We start from the raw sequence: 26,659 nt of genomic DNA, 5'->3' as shown, positions 1-26,659 counted from the left end.
GATATGGTATCAGAAAAATGAGTATTTGATATTGTGCTAACATATAGCAAAAAAAAACAATGACACCAGAAGCAGAAAAACTTACCTGGCACGCCAACGGGCAGGGCAGGGCCGTGAGGTGAACGGCGGCATTTTCCCTTACCGACGGTGGAGCGCTGGGAGACCCGCCGAACCACAGCCCCCAGCAGCCTCAGGGGCGGCGCGCCTGTGACGTGCTTGGAGCGCCCGGAGGCGCTAGATAAACGCTGACCTCCCAGGAGCCCAGGGGGGAACACCAGAAGCAGAAAAACTTACCTGGCAGGCCAACGGGCAGGGCAGGGCCGTGAGGTGAACGGCGGCATTTTCCCTTACCGACGGTGGAGCGCTGGGAGACCCGCCGAACCACAGCACCCAGCAGCCTCAGGGGCGGCGCGCCTGTGACGCGCTTGGAGCGCCCGGAGGCGCTAGATAAACGCTGACCTCCCAGGAGCCCAGGGGGGAACACCAGACGCAGAAAAACTTACCTGGCACGCCAACGTGCAGGGCAGGGCCGTGAGGTGAACGGCAGCATTTTCCCTTACCGACGGTGGAGCGCTGGGAGACCCGCCGAACCACAGCCCCCAGCAGCCTCAAGGGCGGCACGCCTGTGACGCGCTTGGAGCGCCCAGAGGCGCTAGATAAACGCTGACCTCCCTCTCGCCCTGCGAGTCGCGTGCGGGAGAAGCCCGGGACAAGGGTGGGGCCGTCTGTGGCCATCCGGGGACGACCAGGGACGGGACGGGCCACCCCCCTTGGCATCACTTGTGAGTACGGGCAAGTGGCAAATTGTGGATATAACTTTGTTTATGTTTTAATAGCTGTCCGTGACTTCTGAACCACCCCCAACATGTCTATCCAATCTACCTTACCAGATAACTATCTATTGAAAGTAGTTTCCAGAATTAATAGCGATAGAAGGAAATCGCTGGGTAAAAGCAATTTACTAGACCACCCTTTGGTTTCGTCTCCGGATCCCAATAATGCTGATATAATTACCACCAATGACACTGTTACAGCAGCTGAGACTGATAATACCGGTATCAATGTTGAATCTACTGAGGCCCCTGATAACTTGACTGTGGTGGAAGATATACTAAACCCGTGTGAGACCTCTGAAGGTACCCCTCAGCAGTCCACTAGGGCTACAAAATTTTTGAGAGCATGTAGGAAACCAGCTCTTAAATGGGGAAATCATTCTGTCAGAAAAAACAAAAAAGACACCGTACACAAGGAGAACATCGAGGAAATAGGGGCATTATATAAAGACAGTTGTGTTTCTATTAAACCCGACCAAATTGACTTGTTAGTGAGTACCATAGATAATAAATTGAAAATGGTTGTAGAGCCCTTGTTAGTTAAAATTGATGATCTATGGGCAGAAGTATTGAGACTAAGGGCTGTGGTGGATCAGCATGCAGTTAATTTGGATAAATCCATATCAAATATTAAAGATACAACGTGCACACACACAGCACCTATACAGGATAGGGTACAACCACGACATACAAATAGTGCCCCCTCTACTGCTAATACTGGGAAACAACTATCTAAAGAGTTACCTGTATTGGCACGCCCAATAGCTCAGGAAATGGGCCGACCTTCACAGGTACCGGCAGCTGGGTCAACTAGCGTAGTGTCGGGTAGTTCACATCCTGATGAAAGATCATTACCAGCTCCAAACAGAGGAAAGACTGTTTCAGTGCCAGCTGTGTCAGCTACGCCTGCTGCCACAGGGGGGACTAATGGGGTACCTGTAAGGATATGTAGGCGCCCAGTAGACCTTCCTCCTGAATGTGTACCCTATGTTGTGGTCTTAACTAATGTCCCAACTTTAACTCAGGCCCCGTATACCCAGGAGTCGGCGGATTCCCTAAAAAATAAAACAACTTCATGGTTAAACCGCCACTGCGGTTACCCAGTTGGCTACTCTGATCAAATTATTTCTATCAGAAGAGTCAATTGGATCGGTAATACTAGGAAGACCTGTGGGGGCGACTGCGTGATTATAAATTTTAAACATCCGCAACATGTTGCGACGGTCCTGCTCAGAGCGGCCGCACTCACGCAGTCGGAGACAGATGTCGTCGCAAGACCATTGGGCTATTTCTATAACCATCTTAACAGGTTGCCTACTACTAATTGCAGGGAGGGGGCAAAGAACAATTTCAATTATCCATCTATTGTAAATAGACCTGTGTTATCCACCTTTTGTCCTGGTTTTCAGGATGGCACACCTATCCCGCCGATGCACATGTTGACTTCTGTCCCTGGCGGGAATAGATTTATAACACACACTCTCAACCTATTATCAACCTGTGATAGTACTTTTTCACCTGTTAATGGGATGGTTTACCAAGTCCCAATCCAGAATAGGTATCAGTCATTGAGTTTTCTGGACCAAAATGATTGACATGAGATTTATCCGGTTCTTGGGAGAGATGTAAACAGTAATAATATTGGAGAGTTAACTATGCCCGAAATCGAACTGGTTAATAATGTGACTGTAGATTGTATGCCTGTTGGGGGAGAAGTTGAGAATTTAATGTATAACATAGAGCTTTTTAACCCAGATGATAACATGTCCGTATTTAGGGACGTAACGCCCATTGTCGGCCATGATAGGAAAGGGGTAACTTGTTATATAGCCAGCTGGAACATTGCCGGCCTGATGGCCAAGGAGGATATGCTAGGATGGAAAGACTTTATTAGTTTATTTGACATCATTTGCCTACAGGAAATCTGGTGCAAAAACTTTAAGGGCAGTGATGGCTTTGTATCCTATGAACTTCCTGCCTTGGCATCGCCCCATGGTAGAGCAAAAGGAGGGCTGTTGGTTTCGATTTCAGTCAAGTTACCTATTTCTGTGAAAAAGCATGTAGTAGTGGGGGCTCATTCCCAAATTTTATGGCTAGCACAAGAAGCGGGTAGAAATATACTTTTGATTAGTTTCTACAATAATATATTTGATGGTACCAGGCACATAGCAATTAATGATTTAGATAATGCACTGAGTAATCTTGTGAAAATTTTTAATGGCGTTAATGAATTTATTTTTGTGGGGGATTTTAATATTTCAGTTTGTCCCTTATCGTCTCAGAACTTATGCGGTGTCTATAATCGCTCAGGGGATGCTGATGTTCATTTTCCCCATCATTTGTATGGAGAAACCCTGAATAACTTTCTGATAGATTATGACATGGAAATCATGGAAAATGCCAAGAACGACCTGGGAGAAAGTTTACCGACTTTCAAAGGGAGGGGGGCTAATACTGTCATTGATTTTATGTGCATGTCCTCTAACCTAATCCCCCTGTGCTCAGAGCCCAAGGTGGTTGACGTTATGCTAAGTGACCATAACTGCTTAACTACTGAAGCCATGATTTGGAAACCTGTCCCCACTCTCGATCTGGGTACTATTGTCAATATCGAACCCCATAGACCAAATGGTTTCAGGTTGAGGTGGAAAGGAGAAAAAGCCGAAATAACATCTGATTCCATCATCAATAGCTGCTTGACAGAAATAACGGCAATCCTGGAACAGGATGAAACCGTGGCTGTCAGTATTGATCACTTTGATAGAATTAACTCAACCATCAACAAGAAGTTCACGAAAGAAGTAGGGCACAAGAGTAGACAAAAAAGGGGGTGGTTTGACCATGCTTGTTCTACTGCCCGGAGTGACCTTAAAGAAGCCTTAGCAGCTAAACCTAGAGATAAGAGTCTGGTGATTCAATTTAGGCAGGATTTTAATTTGATCCTTAAACGCAGAAAGGCTGAACTCCAGCAGGAAGCGTGGGATAATCTTAGCCAAGCAGCAGAACTGAAGAACTGCACACTGTTTTGGACCACGGTGAACAGCCCATTCCTTAGGGACGAGAAGGTGCCAGAGCTCACATCTAATGTGAGCATGGAATCTTGGATTAAACACTTTTCCATTATTTTTGACTCCGGTAATAGACCGGCCTCCTATGGAGAAGGCTGGCCCACCGTTGCCTTAAATATTTCCATAGATGAGGTCATGGTTAGTATAAGAGCCAGTAAGGGAGGGAAGGCCCAGGGACCTGATGGGGTACCCATAGATGTGTATAAGACCGCCCCGGAGATTTGGGGCCCATTTCTGGTCAAGAACTTCAATGCAGCAGTTAGCTGCAAAATACCGTCTACATGGGCAAAATCAATAATCGTCCCCATCTTTAAGAAAGGTGACCGGGGCGATGCCAAAAATTATCGGCCAATATCCTTACTGGACTCATCTGTTAAAGTTATGAGTCGGGTCCTTTTAGTCAGATTAGAGGAATGGGCAGAGACCAATGAGATCTTAACTAACAGTCAGTTTGGGTTCAGAAAAGGTCGTGGCACCATTGAGCAGTGCTTGAATTTAGAACTTTTGGTAGGGAAATATACCCAGGCCAAAAAAGGGTCAATTTATCTATGCTTTGCTGACCTAAGCAGCGCTTTCGATATGGTACACCACGCTATACTATGGGCTAAACTGATTGAAATGGGAGCTCCCGCAGGTATAGTTTACTTTTTGGCCCGCCTGTATGAAAAACTTTGCACCAGTGTTCGCTATGGACCCAATGGGGAGTGTACGAGTAAGTTCAGGATCGGGAGGGGAATTAGGCAGGGGTGTGTTTTAGCACCCCTGCTTTTTACACTCTTCATTAATGAGGTGGATTCTGTTCTGCAGACAGTTACGGCAGACGTCCCTAGAGTTACCAACCTTAACATCCCTGTGTTACTCTATGCGGATGACGCCGTGCTGCTGTCCAGGACCCCTCTGGGTCTCCAACGCTTGATGGACAGGTTTGTGCAATTCATCAAGAGTAGGAAACTGGTGATTAACAGGTCGAAAACTTATGTGATGGAGTGCGGGCCCGGACGAGCTAAAACAAAAGTTAATTCCCATTATTCTATAGAAGGTGAACCGGTTCAAAAAGTTGATAACTTCTGCTATTTGGGGATCACTTTTTCTAAAAATGGTAGCTGGGATACCGAACATAAAGCTGTTAAAACAAAGATGATTAGGAGTGCTAATGGGGTTTTTGTATTTGCCAAGAAGCTGGGGAATAGACTCATTAAGGACATGCTAAACATTTTTCAATCTAGATGTCTCTTTGCGGCCCTCTATGGGGCTGGAGTTTGGGGTGTGTCACCAGCCGGGAGTCTACAGGTGGAGGAGAATAATTTCCTGAAAAGGCTCCTGTGCTTACCCAAATCTACCTCCAACAACTTGGTTCATAAGGAAACAGGGACTCAATTCCTGAATGATATGATCATGTTAAGACCCTTATTAATGTGGTGCTCTGTTTGGCTGAATGATGGCACCTCATTGAATAGAGCCATTATCGAGGATTGCCTCTCTTTGGACCAGCACCTAAAGATCCCTTGGATCAAATATATTATTGATTGTTTTCAAAAGGTTTTTGGGTTTAATGTGACCAATGATCGATACTGTGCCTCTGATATCTCCAAGTCAAATTTGAAAATTACTTTTTTGAATTATTGCATAGAGAGGCGTGCTTTGGAGGAATCAAAACTATCTACTTGTAAGCTGTACAATAGCATGAATGATTTTACTGGATTTCATCCATATTTGACACAGGTGACCAGAGTCTCGCACCAGTTTGTACTGACCAGAATAAGGATGGGAACAGTACACTATCTGGTCGCATGCCCCAATGTAAAAATGCGCCCTACTGGATCCTGTGCTTGTGATAATAATGCGAATCAGAGCACTACGCACTTTCTTTTATCATGCCAATTGTATAGTGAATTACGGAAAATCTTCTTAAAGCCCATGTTGAAAAGATTTGGAGTAAGAACAATTACTGACTCTATGAAACTGCTTTTTAATCTGCACCATCCGGACATTTGCTTCTTTACGGCTACTTTCCTGCTTAAGGCAATTGGTGCCAGGAAAAGTATGTGTTTTTAATCATTTTAACTATTTATTCCATCCCTCTCTGGATAACAAACAAATGTATTATGTGTTTTCTTTTTAACTAATGAAATGTTTTGTATTTGTAATTGTATGTGCTTTTATGGACATGTTTTTTATGCTCTGAATAAAGCTTTATGAATTGAATTGACAATATCAATAAGGTAAGAATGTATATGTAAGGATAAGTATTATATACTTAACTCCACATAAATGTACCTTGATAATGATGTAGCTTTAAGGTACATAGAGGAGGATTAAAGATTAGTACATGTATGCGTACCAATATAAACTTACCTTCTCGATATTTTGGTTGTAACTACTTTTGCTACAAAATTGTGATAGCACGATAATATAAACCTGATATTCTTACATTCATCGTCAACTACAAACACAACCTGTGCTTGTACAGCACCCATACAGTAAATCCAAAAACCACTCCAACAGCAACTACACTAAACCAAATACTTTAAGAAGTCATACAGTCATGCCCAACCACATTATCCCAAGCCACCAACCACTGCCACATCACTCACAACAAACTAAAAGCAATGCTATCAATGTAACAGGCCAATATACACCCAAACATTAAACCACCAACACATACAGTTAAGCACAACCACCACATGCTAAAGCAAAACCAAACACCACCACTTAACAGTAAAGCAGTATCACGAGCCACCACGTTAACCTTACAACCAAAGCCACATATTAACAACTGAACAAACCCAATAGACACCTAAGCCCCTAAAGTTAAAAGTGACTGTTGTACACAAATAGATAAACTTGTTCACCATGCAATCAAGTTAAATCAAAGAACCACATATCCAATGTTTAATCTCAACCACCATATCTTCCAAAAACTAATTTCATCATTTGCACCACAAACAGCTGAAAGTAACCAATGTAAAGCACATTACAAAGCATATGTAGTCATCAAACCATTTCAGCAAAATCTACGTTTTACTTCAATACCTAAACTTAAGGGCATATTATCAAGGGGGTTTATCTCCGCTTTTTTGGCTTTAACAGCCAAGAAAGCGGAGATAACATGTTCTCCCTATTACCTAGCTGTTGCTAACACCAGTTAGCGACAGCTAGTAGGAGATAGCGACCATCTTGGGCCCCACTTTGCATGTCAGAGAAATTTATCACTTATGACATGCAAAGTGGGCGTGCCAAGATGTTAGCGACTGGAAACAGTCGCTAACATCGCTATCTCCTATTACCAACTTTTGGAGATATTCGCGCTAAGCGCGAATATATCCAAAAGCTAACACCTGCCCTGAGCAGTTCTTAGCCATGTTATCCAATGGGAGGTGGAAAACATGGCTATGAGCATTAGCTCGGTAATGCCTGAATATCGCTGACTTTTCAGCGATATTCATGCATTGCGGCCGATTTTTATCGCATTTGCGATAAACCTTGGTAATACCAAGGTTTATCTGCGATAAAAATCGCCGCAGGTCGGCGATACATTTTTGTCTCTAACCAAGCAATAGCGATAATTATCACTATTGCTTGGTAATATGCCCCTTAATTCCTACAAAGCCAAAGTCCAAACCAAACTATCGAATTCCAAAATCCTAAAACAAAAACTACTACCCCTCAAAAGATAAAATAAACTACCACACCCCAATAGCAATACCCAAATATGGTATTCCCAGCAGCTAATAGCAGTAGCCATACCAACACAAGCTTTTTTAACCACAGAGATTCTATCAAAAAAGTGAAAAAGTGATATTTTTTATAATTTTAACCAAAATTAAACCACCACGTCCGAATAGGTAACAGCAATCACCATCACCAGTGGTCACCTCCTACCATTCAATCTACCCACCACAAATCGACATTGCATTTGGGTGATTTGATGCATAATTACATGAAAGCCCTGAAGAGAAAACAAATGTTATCCAGGATTTCCTGTGGTAAATACTGAAAGAAATTAACTCATACAAATATTTTTTTGTAATTCTTTTTTTAAACATTTGAGTTATAAACAGTGCTGTGCATGTGCAAGACTATATGCAGGAATTATATTATAGTCGATATTCAGACAGTATGTGTGCATACATATGCACATAGAAATCGAAATAAATTCAAACTGATATAAAGAAACCATTATATTCTGTCATATGTGTGCTAAATCAGAATATAAATAATAATAGTAAAACAAATACCTTCATAAACAAATGAGAAAACTAGACAGACTAAAACACACAAGAACATAAAGATGGCTGCACACCAGGATACAGAAACAAAACGATATAGAGGTACAAACATGCGGATCCAGACAGAGGGGATCATTTACAGTATGACGGTGGTCCGCTAGGCCACCAGGTCCGTGGATGACATTACCTCCGCCTTGAGAGCGAAGACCTCCTATCACACTTAGAGGTCTCCACCAGGCAGGCAGGTATCTCTGCGCCTTCAGTGGAGCTGCTGCTCGGACGTCTCCAGAGATGTTGTGTGTGATTTCATAGAAAAACGTTTTCATGGAATACCAATACTGAGAAACCATTTCACCTAAACTATTTAATGGAAATTTGCAGGATAAATGGCATTTACCATTTCATAGAAAACAATACATTGAATGCTTTTTTTTCCAAATTGACTTTTGCATGCTTATATGTGGTGTAAATACAATGGTTGCAGGGCTTTGTGCCACAAACATTTTAGTCAGGGGTATTTAATACAGTTTTTTATACATCAAGGAACATTATTTCGGAGTTATATATTTTACACTTTCAACCAATTACTTTGTATGGTTTAATTTGCTGACCCCTCCCCCTAAACACCATCCATCCCTGACCACCTCCCTCACAACCCTAAAATTGCGATCCATTCCTGTTCCCTATAAATCCTTCACTACACCTAAACTCCACCCATCCCTGAAGCCTAAAACGCCTCACTATCCACAACTCCTTATTCCTGAACCCTAAAAACCCCTGTCTCCGCCTAAACCCCACCAATCCCTGAACCCTTAAAGTCCTCCCCACCCCTAAACCCAAATCACCCCACATCCCTAAAACAACCCTCACCACCCCTAACACCACCCCTCAATGACCCCTAAAAACCTGTCACACCCCAAAATTCCACCCTACTCTGAACCTTAAAAAAATACTTTCTATATCTAAACTCCACTCTAAGTATGGGCGGAAAATCCGTTACGCTCGCGGATTTGGCGGATTTTCGGTAAATTCGCAATCCGCGAGATTCGCGGATTTCCCGCAAAATCCGCAAATTCGCACGCAGCGGATTTTTTTTCTTTGCGGTGTAAGTTCGCAATTGCGAACATGTAGGTGCGGCGGGCAGCAACAATCTCGCACTCGCGAAATTACAAAAATTGCAATTCCGCACAAGAAATCTACTAGCAAGCAGCATAGACCTTCTGAAAATGATTATTTTTATCAGAATAACTCCTCAGGTTGACATTTGCCTGCACTTTTTTAGATTTGAGGCCTTTTGATTTTCTTTGGATAACTTTTGGATTAGAAATCAACTTTCTTATATAAGCTTGGTGGGGCATTAAAGTTGCTGTAATGCTGCTCTGCAGAAAAACGAGTTTTGCAAAAGTGAAAGCAGGTTCAAAAGTTCAAACTCATCATTAGTAACCGTTCCCTGTAGTGCTTCCTGACAAGGGCCCCTCCAAAGTTCAGTTGCTAGTTGCAACAATTGTTCAGTTGCTAGTTGCAACAATTGTATGAGCCTGCTCTGACCCTCACAGCAGGCTCATAGAATAGCTACAAGTAGGCCACAAAGGTCATGGAAAAAAAAATTGCACTGCAACAGAAAGCAAATTACAGATAAGGATGCAGGTGCCAGACTGGAATTTTAAAACAGTGACACATTAATAAATCAACCCCAAATTAATTCATGTCAGTTGAAGCAGGCAGGTGTGCTTGCTTTTTCCCCCCATAATCTACAGTGATGATGAACCAGAGGGTGGCATAAGGCATTGATGTACCAGAGGGTGGCATGGGTAAAACAGAGGGTGGCAGGGGTGAAACAGAGGGTGCTGGGAACCTATGATGATGAACCAGACGTAGAAACAACATAATCGTGACCATTGCGAGCCGACATGTAATTTCGCGATTGCGAACTGTTACAAAACCCTCGCGAACTGTCAGAAATCCTTGCGAACTGGCAGAAATCCTTGCGAACACAAAAAAAAATCCGCAAATTTGCGAGAATTCCGCGATTTTGCGGATTGCGAGTTCGCAAATCCGCAAAATTCGCGAACGCGAGATTCGCAAAATTCGCCCATGCCTACTCCACTCATCCCTCAACCCTTATAACCCCTCACGAGCCTAAACTCTGCCCATTCCTCAACCATACAACTCTTTCTGCCCATAAACTCTGCCCATGTCTGACTCCTAATTGCCCTCACTACACCTATTTTACTACCATTCCTGAACCCAAAGAAACATTCACCAGCCCTAAACGCTACCAGTCACAGGACCTTAAAAACCCCACATCACTAAAACAACCCTCACCACCCCTAACACCACCCCTCCATGACCCATCCATGACCCCTAAAACCTGTCACACCCCAAAATTCCACCCTACCCTGAATCTTAAAAAAATACTTTCTATATCTAAACTCCACTCATCCCTCAACCCTTATAACCCCTCACGAGCCTAAACTCTGCCCATTCCTCAACCATACAGCTCTTTCTGCCCATAAACTCTGCCCATGTCTGACTCCTAATTGCCCTCACTACCCCTATTTTACTACCATTCCTGAACCCAAAGAAACATTCACCAGCCCTAAACGCTACCAGTCATAGGACCTTAAAAACTCTCATGACTCCTAAACTCCACTCATCATTGAACCCTAAAAATCTCTCACCACCCCTATACGTCTCTCTTTCCTGAGCCACAAAAAATGCTCACTGCTCCTAAACTCCACTTACCTCTTATGCATAAAACCCCTCATTGCTCCTAAATATCACCCATCTCTGAACTCAAATATTCGCGCACTATCCCAAAACTCCTTCCAAGTTTAATGTACTTTTAGATTTTTTTTTAAATGATCTTTCCTTTAAAATCTTTCCTTTAATTTTGTATCTATTTATATTTCCTTAAAACTGGTTTTCCATGATTTGGTTTCCTCCAGTGTGGAATCTCAATTTTTGTTTTTCCATTAATTCACTAACATCAATCCACAGACGCTTTAGTAAGCAGACACCATGTTTGATGTACTGCTTAGCAGGTTTTTTCTATTTCAAGAATATAGTTCCAAAGCATGAGCTTTTTCTTGAAAAGCCAAAAGCAATGTCCTTGATGTGCAGGGAGATTTCTCCCTACATGGGCCATTGGGTGATGCCCCTTGGCCAGGCAGACAGGTCAGAGTTTTCAGACGGCAGATCCAACAGAGGCTCTGTCATTGGAAATCTAGTTCTTCCCCCGACTCTAAATAGACTGGTGGAACTGCTGGTTTGGTGGGGTGGGAACGCTGATTTACTGCAGCCTTCCTGTTCCATCAAACTGTAAATGACCCCTTAGATGTACAAAACCTCAGAGAGATGCAAAAACCACAGTTGATGGACAGAATGCAGAACAATGTCATACATTCACCCCAGTACAGAGATCTGGGCCTAAATCCATCGTTTTTTTGCACTCCACACCACCCCAGTTCAGACATGGCCATATGCAAATCAGTCTGACCCTGTGCCTCATGGGAACAGTCCAGCCCGAACTGCCAAGCCATGTCTTCCCTGGACCGGAAACAAGCTTCCGAGGACTGGTTTCTGGCATTTCAGCCGTCTTCAGCGAGGATAGCTTGACTCCAGTGGTGTGGAGAGCACGGGACTCACATCTGAGCATACCCATCCCACTCGGGGTGACAAATGCAAAATCCTCAGAGAGAAACATGTACAAAACATACAGCGCACACAGATGCACACACACAGATACACACCCACCCCCAGACACAGACACACACACATACAGTTATGGAGACACAGATACACAGATGAACTAAAAGACAAAAAGACATAGGCAGGCATGCACATCGTCACAAATATGCACAGCTTAAGCAAATCACACACATTGATTTACTAGCAAAGTGCTCTGAAGACATAGGGTCTTATTATAACTATGGCTGTCTGTGGCCATGGTGGCAGTGCAGGCACGCTGCAGTGGCAGTCCGACCACTCCCTTACGACTTGGGCAGTCGAACCGCATTGGCACGACCGCAACTGCCAGGTGTCAGAGATCCCTGGCGGTGTTGCGTTGGTCTTGTACCCAATATGCTTGGCGGGGCCGCTGCAGCCCCACCAAACATAGTACGTGTTTCCTCTCCACCAGGGTTTTCATACAAGTGAGTCTGCAATGAAAAGTGTGGCAGAGAGTAAACAAAGGGAGCCGTAGGGCCCCCTGTTGCCTCTACGCCAGGGGATGCATACAGGGGGACACATGTTGTACCCCCCTGTCTGCATGCAAAACCAGTTCCTGCAGGGCATAAACTTTTAAGGAACCTACAATGGCGTTCCCATTGTGGTGCCTGTTACGGCTCTCCCAAGAGCCTTTAAACAGGCACAGCTGTTGGCCTGCTGCCGCAGGACCGCCTGACCTGGATTCTAGTTGGAATCCGGTGGGTGATCTAATTATGGCTTTGGCGGTGTAGGAGCCATGTGGCTCAATGGTTAGAGCAGGCAGACCTCGATGCAGAGCTCTGGCCAGGGATCAGGGTTCGATTCCTGCCCCGGCGGGTCTTGGGCTCATTAATTCCCCGACCGGATATTCTCGCCTCAGTGCCTATTCTGATCATGGGTCCCACGCTGCAACTCTGGGCAATAGCTTGCTTAGTCTCCACAACGGCCCCCTCAACGCGGGGGATGCCTGGTCTGCACCATGGAGGTGCCCAGGAGTGGACAGTTCACAGGGAAAGTCAGGAAGGGCTCCCTTGTGGTATTCGTACAAGCGCCGGGAGACCCACTGCGGGTAGCTGTGCGCTATACAAGTACAAAAAACAAAAAAACAAACCATCAAGGGCCATACACAGACATGCAGTTCCAGACTCCCAGAGTCAAACACATCCTTTCACTGGTTCACTTCTACAAAGTGAAAGGTAGATACACACAAACACAAAACAGATGGGAATGATGAGGAAAAGTAGAAAACAATCAACAAGGCCAGACACGCAGACAAGAGTACACAATGGCAGGTGGAAAACAAAGAAATGGAAACAAGCCAACCTCTACAAGGGCACGCTTGGAGCCCAATACAAACACCCAAACACACAGACACGCTGCGTCCGCATTCATTAAAATGCACATTTCAAAAAGATATGGCTGAAAGACAGATGTGCAAACATGCGAACATGTGTGTATTTTTGATTAAAGCGACGGCTCTTTGTCCCCGCGCTGATTGGCAGCCATGCTGCACGAATGCCCCTGTTTGCACAAGGGAGCGGCTCATATTATTGTGAGGGACTTTGAGCCCGGCTCTCCAAACCTCTAAGTGACAGGCAGTGAAGTGTTGCTATGGGGATTTCCAATCCTCACAACCCCCCTGTGGAAAGGGCCTGGACCACAATTAAGAAGGATCTGCCTGCCAGTGTATTAAAGTGTCTAGTGCAATACTGCTCACAATTAGTCTTCGTGGCACCCTAATATTCTGTGCCAGGAAGAATTATAAACTGCAAAGCTGGATCTGTCTGCATTTAATGTCCCTGATTCAGATGGGCACAAGCACCAGGTTGGCACCAATACATTATAATTGATGGTAGCCTGGTAATTGGTCATCGCCTATGAAAGGAGAGTGAATTTTCTGCTCCAGGTTGATTACATTTGCAGCGGGTAGAGATATCTGACACTCCTAAGGGAATAAATAAATTACCAACTTATTGCATGGACTCACCGCTCTGGTCACGGAAAGGAACCTGTCGTAGCTGATCAAGACGATGTTGAAGACGGAAGAAGTGCAGAGGAGGTAATCAAAGACTAGCCAGAGCTTGCACAGGTGCCTTCCGAAGGTCCAGCGCCCCGTCAGCACGTAGGGCACGTAAAGCGGGATGCAGAAGGCACCTTAGGGAGACAAGATATCCAGGGGTTACTCTATGTATGGCCGGTCATCCATGTTTGGCTTGTAATTTACGATGTTTCATTTTGAGCCTCATACTGGAAGTTGGCTTCTATATAAGGGCAGCTCATTTCAACCACACTTAGGCTCCAGGAGCTACCATTTTGTGTCTAGGATTAATCAATTTTGGCAAGTGTGGATTCCAATGTTGGAACTCATGTCTCTAAGTTGCATGGTAGACAAATTAGACACTGGGCCATACTATTTCCAAGTTCACAACCACTTCACTCTCCTTCAACTCATAGACTATATAATATCTCAACTGGATTAAAAACAAGACCACCCCTCTTCCCACTGAGCCGCATCACCATGTCCTCTCAGCCTAGACCACTAGACTCAATCTTCTCCCTCTTAGCCACTAGCACACGTCTCCTCAACGTCAAACACCAGACCTACCTCTTCCAACATTTATACTAGATGGCATCTCAACTTTACCACTTGACAATACCTATCTCAATGTAGCACCGAGGCCATACCTCCTTCAACTTAGACGCTGGTCCACATCTCCTCAACCTTAATAAACACTAGGTCATATCACCTCCAACATTGCAGCAGACCAAATCATAACAGTCCTTACTGCTATACCATAATTCTTCCAACTTGTTACTAGATAGCAAGTTTTCAAACGTAACCACTAGATCCCACTTCATTCATTACATATCAGACACCTTTTCCTAATTCCTAAACCCTAGAACACACCTCTTCTAACTCAGATACCCGAGAGCATTTCCTAACCACCGGAGTACATCGCTACCAAATTAGATACCAAACAGAATCTCCTCAAACCTATTTACTAGATCAAACCTCTTCCTGTTTAGTCACTGGACCACATCTCCTCAGCCTCTACAACTAGACCACACCTCCTCCTATTCCTGTGATGCTAGCCCACGTCATCTGACCTAGACACTGTGCCACGCCTCCTCAGCCATAAAAACTAGCCCACACGTCCTCTGACCTAGCCTCTGGACAACTTATCCTAATATTAACAACTAGTCCCTATTTCATCTGGCTTTGCCACTGGATCACATCTTCTCTGACCTAACCAGTAGGTCACATATCCACCTTTCACATATGACTACTTTTGACTCACAAGTATCAAATAGAACATATCTCAGAGTAGGCATTAGACAACAACTCATTTGAATAGCTACTAGGTTACTCCTTCTCCATCATGTCCTTTGGATGCCGCCTCCTCTGCCTTGCTCAGGCTTGTCATCTGCTGGGCTGTGAACGCTGTTTTGAACCACAGATCCTGCCAGTTCCAAGGCCTGCCATTTTCAGCATAAGCTGCTATGATGTACCTTTTCCAATATCTCATCTTGCCACAGTGTGAAGCAGAAAGGAATGCTTTAGTTTGTTCTTGGCTTTGGAAATGCTTCATATCCTGGCCTGACAAACAATACAACATTCTGCTGCCAGACTTCTTCTTGGCTTCACATTACCCCTGGACTTCTCATGCCGAGTGTGTTCCCATCTTTGTATTTAGTTCACCAAGTCTTTGGTGATTCTGGACCTTTGTCTAGAATCAAAACCAAAAACAATACAAATCGAAAACACATTTCTAAAATCCCATGCACATTCAGCTCTATGGTCTAACTCCTCAAGTCTCTTGAGGGTTCAATCTTGCCACCTTGCAGGGTTTGACAGGTATGCTTTCTGCAAACAAGGAGCATGGTGCTGCAATGTTTCTCCTCTCCATTGTAGGCAATACAAGAACCATGAACACTTTCAAGAAAAGCCTAAAACACTGCTGCTTGATGTATACCAAGATATCACGAACCACAGATCAGAAGCGCGTGACACCTATCCAACTACGCACAACTGTACTGTTTAAAAAGATAATAAAAAAGCATAACTTAGCAACAGGGCACCACTCCTCATACGTAGCAAGAGCACCACATATTGTCCTGCTTAGCCACAAAGCAGCTCTTCCTTAGGCTTGACCATTATACCACATGTTTCCCAAGCCACACCACCTTGACTCACGCATTATACTGCATCTCCCCCATTCTATTCTTTAAATCACACATTCAGGGCCCACGCCAATAGTCTACACCTCTTGCAACTTATCAACTAAACCACATTTCCTCTGCTTTATCCACTGAACCCCATCACCTCATGTTTCTCCATTAGACCAGATCTCCATCAGTTTATCCACTAGACTGTGTCTCCTCTAGCTTGCTCAGTAGACTGCATCCCCCTATTTCTCCACTAGACCAGATCTCCTCTAGTTTGTCCACACGCCGACATCCCGGCCCAATTTATTCACTAGACCCCATCACCTCTAGTTTGTTTATTAGACCACATATCCTCCAGTTCACCCACTAGACCATCTTGTGTCCTAGGTTGCGCAATTAAATGCATCTTGTTCAGTTTCCCTAAGAGACCACAGTACCTCCAGCTTGTCCATTATACCACATCACCTTTAATTTACCCAATAAAACACATCACCTCCAGTTTATCCACTGAACATAGCTTGTCCACTAGGTATCATCTCCTCCAGTTTACCCAATAGAATATAACACCACTAGTACGAACTCTTGAACACATCTCCTTCCATTTACTCAATAGACCACATCACCTTCAATTTGTCCAATAGACCATATCTCTTTGCGTTTCTCCGCTGCACCACATCACCTCACTTTGTCCACCAGACCACATCACCTCTAGTTTGTTCACTCAACCGCATTGCCTCTACTTTGTCAACTAGGCCACATCACCTCTAGTTTGTTCACTCAACCGCATCACCTCTACTTTGTCTACTAGGCCACATCACCTCTAGTTTGTTCACTCAACCGCATCACCTCTACTTTGTCTACTAGGCCACATCACCTCTAGTTTGTTCACTCAACCGCATCACCTCTACTTTGTCAACTAGGCCACATCACCTCTAGTTTGTTCACTCAACCGCATCGCCTCTACTTTGTCTACCAGGCCACTCCTCTTCTAGTTTCTCCAACAGACCAGTCTCCACAAGTTTATCCACTAGAACATATCTCCTTTAACTTGCCCTCCAGACTACATTACCACCCATTTCCCCACCAAACTACATCTCTTCTAATTTGTCCACCCGACCATGTCACATCCAATGTATCCACTAGACCTCATCACCTCTAGTTCGCTACTAGACCACATCTCTCCCAGTTCACCAACTAAAGCACCTCACGTTTTAATTTCCCCACCAAACAACATCTTGTTCAGTTTCCCTACGCGACCACAGCAACTCCAGTTTGTCCACTAGACCACATCACCTCTAGTTTACCCTATGTAACACGCCAACTCCAGTATGCTCACTTGACCACATCACCACTAACTTGTCCACCCAGTCACATCTCCACCACTTTACCCAACAGAATATAGCACCTCTAGTGTGTACCACACACAGATGTGTAGGACCACATCTCCTCCCATTTACACAATAGACCACATCCCCTTCACTTTGTTTACTAGACCGCATCTCTTTCAGTTTTCTCCACTGCACAACATCACCTTCACTTTGTGCATTAGACCACATCCCCACTAGTTTGTGCACCAGACCACACCTCCTACGGTTTAGCCACTAGACCACATCACTACCAGGTTGCCCATTAGACCATACCTTGCGCCCATAAGCCATCAATCTACATCTTCCTAGCCTCATCTGTTAAGCCACCTCCTCTGCAATTTTCAGGGAAATTCTGGTTCCAGTGCACAACCCTCCAGCGGGGGAGCACATTGATGTTTTAACAAAGCAGCCGCAGCTCCCACTCCCTGTTTCATCTCTATATTTATAGCATGAAAAGAATTAATTCCAGAAAAAGGAGTCCCATGCTAGAAAGCATATTATGGCTGAAGAGAGCAGAGGGGCAGTAGGGAACTGTATTCAAGTTGTGATTGTTTAGAGTTAATTAAAGGACACTTATGCCGATTGGAGATCACATTGTATTGTTGAGGACTTGGGAATTAAAATGCAACCACACAAATGGAAACTCATCACAGGAAAAGGAATGTCTTGGCTACATTTGTGGCTTTTTGTTGCATGTGTGCTGCAGAAATGGTCATTCCTGTAATACCCTATTTGCTTTAGTCTTAGCATTACAGAAAATATTTACTGGTCTGTTGCAGATTTAAATATAATGTGACGTATGAAAGTTCCATTTATCTACAGTTCTGTATTGAGGTTTCTGATAGTTATTGCTCAGTCCCAGAGTAGACATGCATGGGAATTGATGGAGATCAAGTGATTTACCCAGGATAACACAAGTTGTCAAGTAAGAAAGCTGGGATCAGAAGTCACATTTACGATACACACCAATGACTTAAGCCAGCAGTGCCCAAATTAGGTCCAGAAGGGCTGGCTCCATGACAGATTTTAAGGATAACAACTATAATAATGAGTTCGAAATACATAAATTGAATCAATTTGCCTACAGGGACATTTTAAAATGCCACATGGATCTGACACATGGTGAACATGCCTGATAAACAGCCATATCTGCCCCAGCTCAGTCATTGGACGATATCTCCTGAAATTTCAATACTAGACTACATTATCGCCAACTTCGTGGCTAGACAAAATCTCACTGAACTAAGGCCAATGGAATTACACAGAAGTGGGGGGCCAAATCATGCACCAAGGTTGACAACATGATTCAGCTAGGAATGGTCAACTGTGTGGTATAAAGCAGCACTATCTGTGGCAGGAATATTTCATTATTTTGTAATTTAACAATTATTAATAGTGTCTGGTCCAAGTGACACCTCAAAGTACAAATGGAATCCCTGAATACCACAATCAGCACTGAAAGGAACTGTTAACCTCTGAAAAGGAACTACTTCGACCTACGTGTAGCGCTCTCTGTTTGGTAAAGTGTTATCCATTTAAGCTAGAAACAACTTTTAAGGGAAAAGCTGCACGTTATGCGTCAGATGATGGATTATGTATCAAATGTGTCAAATCCATGTTTATTCAGAAAATGCAAAAGCCGCAGAATGACAAAATTGCAGTGTCACTGCCCTGAATCTAAGAACCTGTCCTCAGATCTAGCCTTTGAGCTCTGTTCCTCTCCTCCAGCTTAGAAGTGGCACCATATTTCGTCTAACATATTCACAAAACCACATGCCCTTCAAAGTAATCACATGATCCAATCTCACTTAACCTTGCACTAGGTCACGAGATCTCTAACACCTTAGCCACTGGAACATAGAGACTAAAACCTAGACCGCACCGCCTCAAAAATGTCCACTAGATCACATTTCCTCAAACATATCCACTGACTCACATCCCCTCAAACGTTATCAGTATTACAAAACTTTTCGGAGTTACTCGATAAATTACACTGTCTCTAGCTTAGCCACAAGGCCATGCAATCTAGGGCGGATTTGTAGAGCGCTGCTTGTCACCCGTGATGGTATCCAGGGGGCGAAGAACATTTGACAATATCACTTATAATGTAACCACAAGACAAACTTTTCTGTTAGACCACATCTTCTGAAGTGTAGAGTCTAAACTACCTCTCATACATGATAGCACATAGATCCCCCCCCCTTGCCTCATTTAGTAGATTACACACCCTTACCTCTTGACCACAACATTTACAACATAGCAGTGAGACCACATTTCCACAAACCTAGTCAGTATACCACCTGTGCTTAAACCAATGTATCAGACCACAACCCCCCCAAATAAAATGCTAGACCACATCCCAGTAAATGTACTCTTTATAAGTTACTACTAGGAGTCCTTATGAGATCAGCCACTATGTTTATTAAGATCAGTCACTATGCATCTTTGTGCAGCAGCCATGCCTGGCTACAGGTACCCAGCAAACTCTCCAGGTGCCCTGAGTAGAAGCCTCACTCATACATTGCTTAGATTGAAATCACATAGAGCAAGATTGCATAGTGCCTTGAAAGAACAGTCTTCGTTGTCAACAACAACATATTTACTAACCTATGTTTCCTTAAATCAAAGCACTAGACCACATTGTCCCCAAAGTGGCCGCTAGAGAGCTACTGGGCACTAGCTTGCAACTTTCCCAAATTAAGTCTGGCAACATCTCCCCAAAATCAATAATAAGATTACTTTCCCCCAAGGTTTGTTCCTTCCATCCCTCCACACTTACCTACTAGATCACATCTCCTACAATGTAATTATTAAGCAATAAGGTCGTAGGCCTGGGCATTAAATAACATCTCCCACAACTTAGCCACTGGACAAACTCTTCTGAAACCCAAGCTTTGGATACTTCTCCCACAATGTGGCCTCTAGACCACAGCTCACCTCTAGGTATTGGACCACATCACCCACATCTAGCCAGTGATTGACTAACTTATCCTGCACCTTAACCACCAGATCACATGTTCTCATCCCTAGACATTAGACCACACCTCCCATTCCCTAGCTACAAGAGTGTGTATTCTCACACCTAGGCATTGAGCAACATTTAAACAATTTAGTGCCCGACCACATTTTCTCAACCTAGGCACTGGACTACATTGCCCACTGTCTAGCCATTAGAACATATCTTCTTCTAGCCTAGGCGTTGGCCCACATCTACAGCAACGAAGCCACCAGCCACATCGTCTCACGTCTGGGCATTGGACCACATGTCCCACAGCCCAGCCACTAGACTGTATCTTCTCAAACATAGCCGCTAAGGCCCTGGCACTGGCTCATGCATGCAAGGTGCTTGGCTTGAAAGTGTAGCTTCCAGTAAAGTAAGGGTATATCACTTTACCTACTAGGAAATCAGAGATGGCAAGGTTGAGTAGGAAGTAGTTGTTCTGTGTGCGTAGACTGGAGTCCACGATGAAGGCCAGCATCACTAACGCGTTCCCCACCACAGTGGCGATGATCAGAATAGACATTAGGGTGGCCAGCACGATGGTCCAGGACACCGGGAAAGTGCTGGTGTAGAGGTCTTCTTCGCCATCCTCCTCATCGTCCATCACAGTCCAAGCCGAGGCGTTGGGGAGCCAGACCTGCATGGGGTGGGCCATTTCAGCAGCCACAGGTGGTCCACGGCTAAAGAAAAGTGCCCATCACAGCACCAATCTTCAGCCCTGGTGGGTTCTGGCCATCAGACCAGCAGCAGGCTAAGCACTACCACAGGGAGCTGGCCATTGTCGGTCCAACACTAGTTGTGAGTCCTCTCTTCCAGCTTTCTACTTCGGATCATCTCTTCACTTCCCTGGGGGAGCTGTCCCCTTCAACACTGGCCAGATGTGCAGGGCAATAACAGAATGCTAAATTCATCACCAGCCCTGCAGCTGAGTCCTGAAGAGGTATATTGTAGCACCTGTATGCAGTTTTTCCCCACGTATGTCTAGTCCTTACTAGCTTGCAGTCCAGTCCCACAGATGTCTAGTTCAGACATATATGTGCTCCATACGTAGATGTGTCTAGTTCAGCAACAGCCTGCAGTCCAGTCCCACAGATGTTTAGTCCATATTAGCCTGCAGTCCAGTCCCACAGCTGTTTAGTCCATACGAGCCTGCAGTCCAGAGCCACAGATGTTTAATCCATACTAGCCTGCAGTCCAGAGCCACAGATGTTTAATCCATACTAGCCTGCAGTCCAGCGCCACAGATGTTTAGTCCATACTAGCCTGCAGTCCAGTCCCACAGATGTTTAGTCCATACTAGCCTGCAGTCCAGTCCCACAGATGTTTAGTCCATGCTAGCCTGCATTCCAGTCCCACAGATGTTTAGTCCATGCTAGCCTGCATTCCAGTCCCACAGATGTTTAGTCCATGCTAGCCTTTAGTGCAGTCCCACAGATGTCTAGTCCTTACTAGCCTGCATTCCAGTCCCACAGATGTCTAGTCCTAACTAGCCTGCAGTCCCGTCCCACAGATGTTTAGTCCATGCTAGCCTTTAGTGCAGCCCCACAGATGTCTAGTCCTTACTAGCCTGCATTCCAGTCCCACAGATGTCTAGTCCTAACTAGCCTGCAGCCCCGTCCCACAGATGTTTAGTCCATACTAGCCTTTAGTCCAGTCCCACAGATGTCTAGTCCTTACTAGCCTTTAGTCCAGTCCCACAGATGTTTAGTCCATACTAGCCTTTAGTCCAGTCCCACAGATGTCTAGTCCTTACTAGCCTGCAGTCCCGTCCCACAGATGTTTAGTCCCTACTAGCCTGCAGTCCAGCGCCACAGATGTCTAGTTCAGACCTATATGTGCTCCATACATAGAGGTGTCTAGTTCAGCAACAGCCTTCAGTTCAGTCCCACAGATGTGGAGTTCTCTACCGGTCTGAAGTCCAGCCCCATCAGTCTCTACCTCATCCTATGGTAGCGGTCCAATCAAATAATGTCGGGTTCAGCGCCTGCCTGCCGTCTCTTTGTATAGATGTCTATTCAGCACCTGCCAGACGTCTTTTCCTACTGATGTCTAGTTCAGCTCGTGCCTGCAGTCTCTTCATACTGATGTCTAAGTCAGCTCCTGCCTGCAGTCTCTTCCTATGAATGTCTTGTTCAGCACCGACCTGCAATCTCTTCCTATTGATGTCCAGTTCAACACCTGCCTGCCGTCTCTTCGTATAGCTGTCTAGGCAGTACCTGCCTGCAGTCTCATCCTACTGATATGTAGTGAGGCACCTGCCTGCTGTCTCTTCCTATGGATGGTCTACACCAGCCTACAGTCTCTTCCTGTGGATGCTAAGCAGTCGCATGCAGTCTCTTCGTATGGATGCTCAGCGCCAGTCTGTAGTCTCTTCCTATGGATGTTCAACACCAGCCTGCAGTCTCCACCCATGGATGCTCAGCACTAGCATGCAGTCTCTTCCTATGGATGCTAAGCAGTCGCATGCAGTCTTTTCCTATTGATGCTCAGGACCAGCCTGCAGTGTCTTCCTATGGATGCCCAAGACCAGCCTGCAGTGTCTTCCTATGGATGCCCAAGACCAGCCTGCAGTCTCTTCCTATGGATGTTCAACACCAGCCTGCAGTCTCTTCCCATGGATGCTCAACACCAGCCTGCAGTCTCTTCCTATGGATGTTCTACGCCAGCCTGCAGTCTCTTCCCACGGATGCTCAACACCAGCCTGCAGTCTCTTCCTATGGATGTTCTACGCCAGCCTGCAGTCTCTTCCTAGGTATGAACAGCACCAGCCTGCACTCCGGTCCTTTAAGCGGCGCCAAGCTCCGGGTCAAACTTGCCGACCTTGCCCAACTCAGCACCCGTCAGAGCTTCCGTTCTTCAGAGAGCTGTCCGGTTCAGCACCACCCTTCAATCCTGCAGGGAGCTCTGGGTTTTAGCGTCTCGCTTCTGCAATGCAGAAGCTGTCCGTATCAGCAGCTCACCCCAGCAATCCCGTGAGCTCTCCACTTTAGAACCTCTCCCCAGATATCCCAGGAGCACCTCACCTCAGAGAGATGCCCAGAGCTGTCCACTTCAGCACCTCACCTCAGAGATGCCCGGAGCTGTCCACTTCAGCACCTCACCTCAAAGAGATGCCCAGAGCTGTCCACTTCAGCACCTCACCTCCGGAGAGATGCCCAGAGCTGTCCACTTCAGCACCTCACCTCAGAGATGCCCGGAGCTGTCCACTTCAGCACCTCACCTCAAAGAGATGCCCAGAGCTGTCCACTTCAGCACCTCACCTCAGAGAGATGCCCAGAGCTGTCCACTTCAGCACCTCACTGCAGAGATGCCCAGAGCTGTCCACTGCAGCACCTCACCCCAGGGAGATGCCCAGAGCTGTCCACTGCAGCACCTCACCCCAGGGAGATGCCCAGAGCTGTCCACTTCAGCGCCTCACCTCAGAGAGATGCCCAGAGCTGTCCACTTCAGCACCTCACTGCAGAGATGCCCAGAGCTGTCCACTGCAGCACCTCACCCCAGGGAGATGCCCAGAGCTGTCCACTGCAGCACCTCACCCCAGGGAGATGCCCAGAGCTGCCTACTTCAGCACCTCACCTCAGAGATGCCCAGAGCTGCCCACTTCAGCACCTCACTGCAGAGATGCCCAGAACTGTCCACTGCAGCTCCTCACCCCAGGGAGATGCCCAGAGCTGTCCACTTCAGCACCTCACCTCAGTGACATGCCCAGAGCTGTCCATTTCGGCACCGCACCTGTGATGCTGGAAGCTCTCCGCAGCTCATCTCACTGATGCAGGGAACGCTCAGCAGTTCATCTCACTGATGCCGGCACCTCAGCAATGCCGTGAGCTGTCCACTTCGGCAGCTCAACTGAGAGACGCCAGGAGCGCTCCATACGTGGAGATGTCTAGCTCAGCATCAACCTGCAGTCCAGTCCTACAGGTGTCTAGTCCATATTGCCTGCAGTCCAGTCCTACAGACGCACTGATGCCGGGAGCTCTCCACTCCAGCCCTTCTTCACACTGATGGTGGCAGCGCTCAGCTCCTCTTCACACTGTTCACGGCAGCTTCCACTTCAGACCCTCGTCACACTGATGCCGGGAGCGCTCAGCATCTCATCACACTGATGCCGGGAACGCTAAGCCCCTCATCACACTGATGCCGGGAGCGCTCAGAATCTCATCCCACTAACACCGGGAGCTCTCAATTTCAGTCCCTCATCACAACGATGCCGGGAGCGATCAACATCTCATCACACCGATGCCGGGAGCGATCAGCATCTCATCACACCGATGCCGGGAGCGATCAGCATCTCATCACACCGATGCCGGGAGCGATCAGCATCTCATCACACTGATGCCGGAAAGTCTCTACTTCAGCCCCTCTTCACGCCGATCCTGGCAGCGTCCCCTTAAACATCATTCTGCAATGAAGCCCACCGGTTGAGCTTCCGTTCAAACTCCGTTTGTTGTATCGGTGCACGCGGTGGACTCGGCTCCTGTGACCCCCGCCAGGCACTACAAGCCATGTTATGTCCAGTGGACTCCTGTGGGGGCCCGAAGAGAAGTCTTCGTCGGACCGTGCGGTGCACCCTGTTGAGCTCCCGTCAGTCTGGCGGCATCCTCGGGCTCCTGAGCCAGTCTGGCTTCAAGCCCTGGGGGACGCGCCTGTGAATCCCACTTCAGAGAAGCACAACGCCGCCTCCGCCTATTCTGCTTTCAGCGCTACCTGTCCATCATCCCTCCTCGCGGCGCTGCACGCGCTGGTATTCCATTCCCAGTGCGGAGAGGGGGTTCTACTTCTAGTGACAGGTACTGTGCTCCCAGTGGCATGTTCCCTGCTTCCATTGGCAAGCACGGCACACCCCGTGTTGGGTAGTTTGTCTCCAGTGCAGGAAGGATGACTTTCTTCCAGTGTTAGATCCTCGACTTCCAGTGGCAGGAACCCCACTTCCAGCGCAGGCGAGTGCACTCCAAGTGACAGCTACCCCGCCTCTAATGCCAAGCACTGCACACCCAGGGGCGTATTTACAAGCACCTTGTGCCGCCGGTGGGTCGCTTTTTCCCATATTACTAGTGACGCATCGGCGGCGCAAGGGCTTGTAAATACGCCCCCCCCCCCCCCAGAGTTGAGCATTGTGCTTTCAGTGCAGGGAGGCTGCCATTGCTAGGTACTGGCCTTCTATTGGCCGGTACCATACCTCCAGTGCAGTCTGTTGCACTTGCAATGGCAAGAACCCTTATTGCATTGCCAAGCGCTGCACAGTCAGTGTTGGGTATCGTGTCCCAGGTGCAGGGAGGGGGTCCTGCATCAAGTGCCTGATCCTGGGATTCTAGTGGCAGGTACCATACCTCCAGGGAATGCTGTTGTACTCTCCATTACAGGTACCCTACTTTGAGGGCCTAAGCCCTGTAGTAACAGAGAGGGGCACTGCGTTCCCAGTGCAGGGAGGGCGTCCTGTATCCAGTGCCATTCACTGAACTTCCAGTGGCAGGAACCAAACTTCCAGCACAGGCTACTGTACGCCAAGAGACAGATACCCTACTCCCAATGCCTATGCACTGTAGTCCCAGTGGTGGGGATTGTGTTCCCAGTGCAGGAAGGGTGTCCTTCCAGTGCTAGATCCTGGAATTCCAGTGGCAGGAACCATACTTCCAGAGAAGGCTAGTATATTTCTAGTGACAGGGACCCTACTTCCAATGACAAGTATCGCACACTCAGTGTTCGGTATTGTGTCTCCAGTTCAGGGAGGGTGTCCTGCATCCAGTGGCAGATCCTGGACTTCCAGTGGCAGGTACCATACTTGCAGAGAAGGCTACTGTTCTCCCAGTGACAGGTACGCTACTTCTAGTGCCTATGCATTGTAGTCTCAGTGTTGGGTATTGTGTTCCCAGTGCTGGAGGGTGTCCTGCATCCAGTACAAGGCACTTGACTTCCAGTGGCAGGTACCATACTTCTGGCTCAGGCTACTGTACGCCAGGCTACTGCACTGTAGTGCAGGCTATTGTACTTCCAGTGAACAGTACCCTACTTCCATTGCCAAGTACTGCACATTGAGTATTGGGTATTGCATTCCAATGCAGGAAGGGTAGCCGGCATCCATTGCCAGATCCTGGACTTCCATTGGAAGGTACCATACTTCTGGCGCGTGCTACTGTACGCCAAGTAACAGATACCCTACTTCCAGTGCCTATGTACTGTAGTGTGTTTCCAGTGCAGGGAGGGTGTCCTTCTTCCAGTGCTAGTTCCTGGACTTCCAATGGCAGGAACCATACTTCCGTTGTAGGGTATTGCACTCTCAGTGACA

At 46.4% G+C, this 26,659-nt stretch overlaps 1 protein-coding gene across 1 annotated transcript in view; it reads right to left on the bottom strand.

Annotated features, from left to right (window-relative positions):
- The window catches only part of HRH3 (histamine receptor H3), a 30,515-nt gene extending 9,123 nt beyond the window's left edge, over nt 1-21,392 (bottom strand). Inside the window, exons 1-2 of the mRNA XM_086929073.1 lie at nt 20,767-21,392; nt 13,826-13,992 (exon numbers count right to left, since the gene is read on the bottom strand). Coding sequence (XP_086785199.1) covers nt 13,826-13,992; nt 20,767-21,028 — 429 coding nt within the window. The 5' untranslated portion in view covers nt 21,029-21,392. The remainder of the gene's footprint in view (nt 1-13,825; nt 13,993-20,766) is intronic.
- Nucleotides 21,393-26,659: the final 5,267 nt, after the last annotated feature.

The sequence above is a fragment of the Lissotriton vulgaris genome, chromosome 7 (genome assembly GCF_964263255.1).
Source record: "Lissotriton vulgaris chromosome 7, aLisVul1.2, whole genome shotgun sequence".
NCBI lineage: Eukaryota > Metazoa > Chordata > Amphibia > Caudata > Salamandridae > Lissotriton > Lissotriton vulgaris.
The sequence above is the reverse complement of the archived record's forward strand: the minus strand, read 5'-3'. Positions and strand labels throughout refer to the sequence as shown.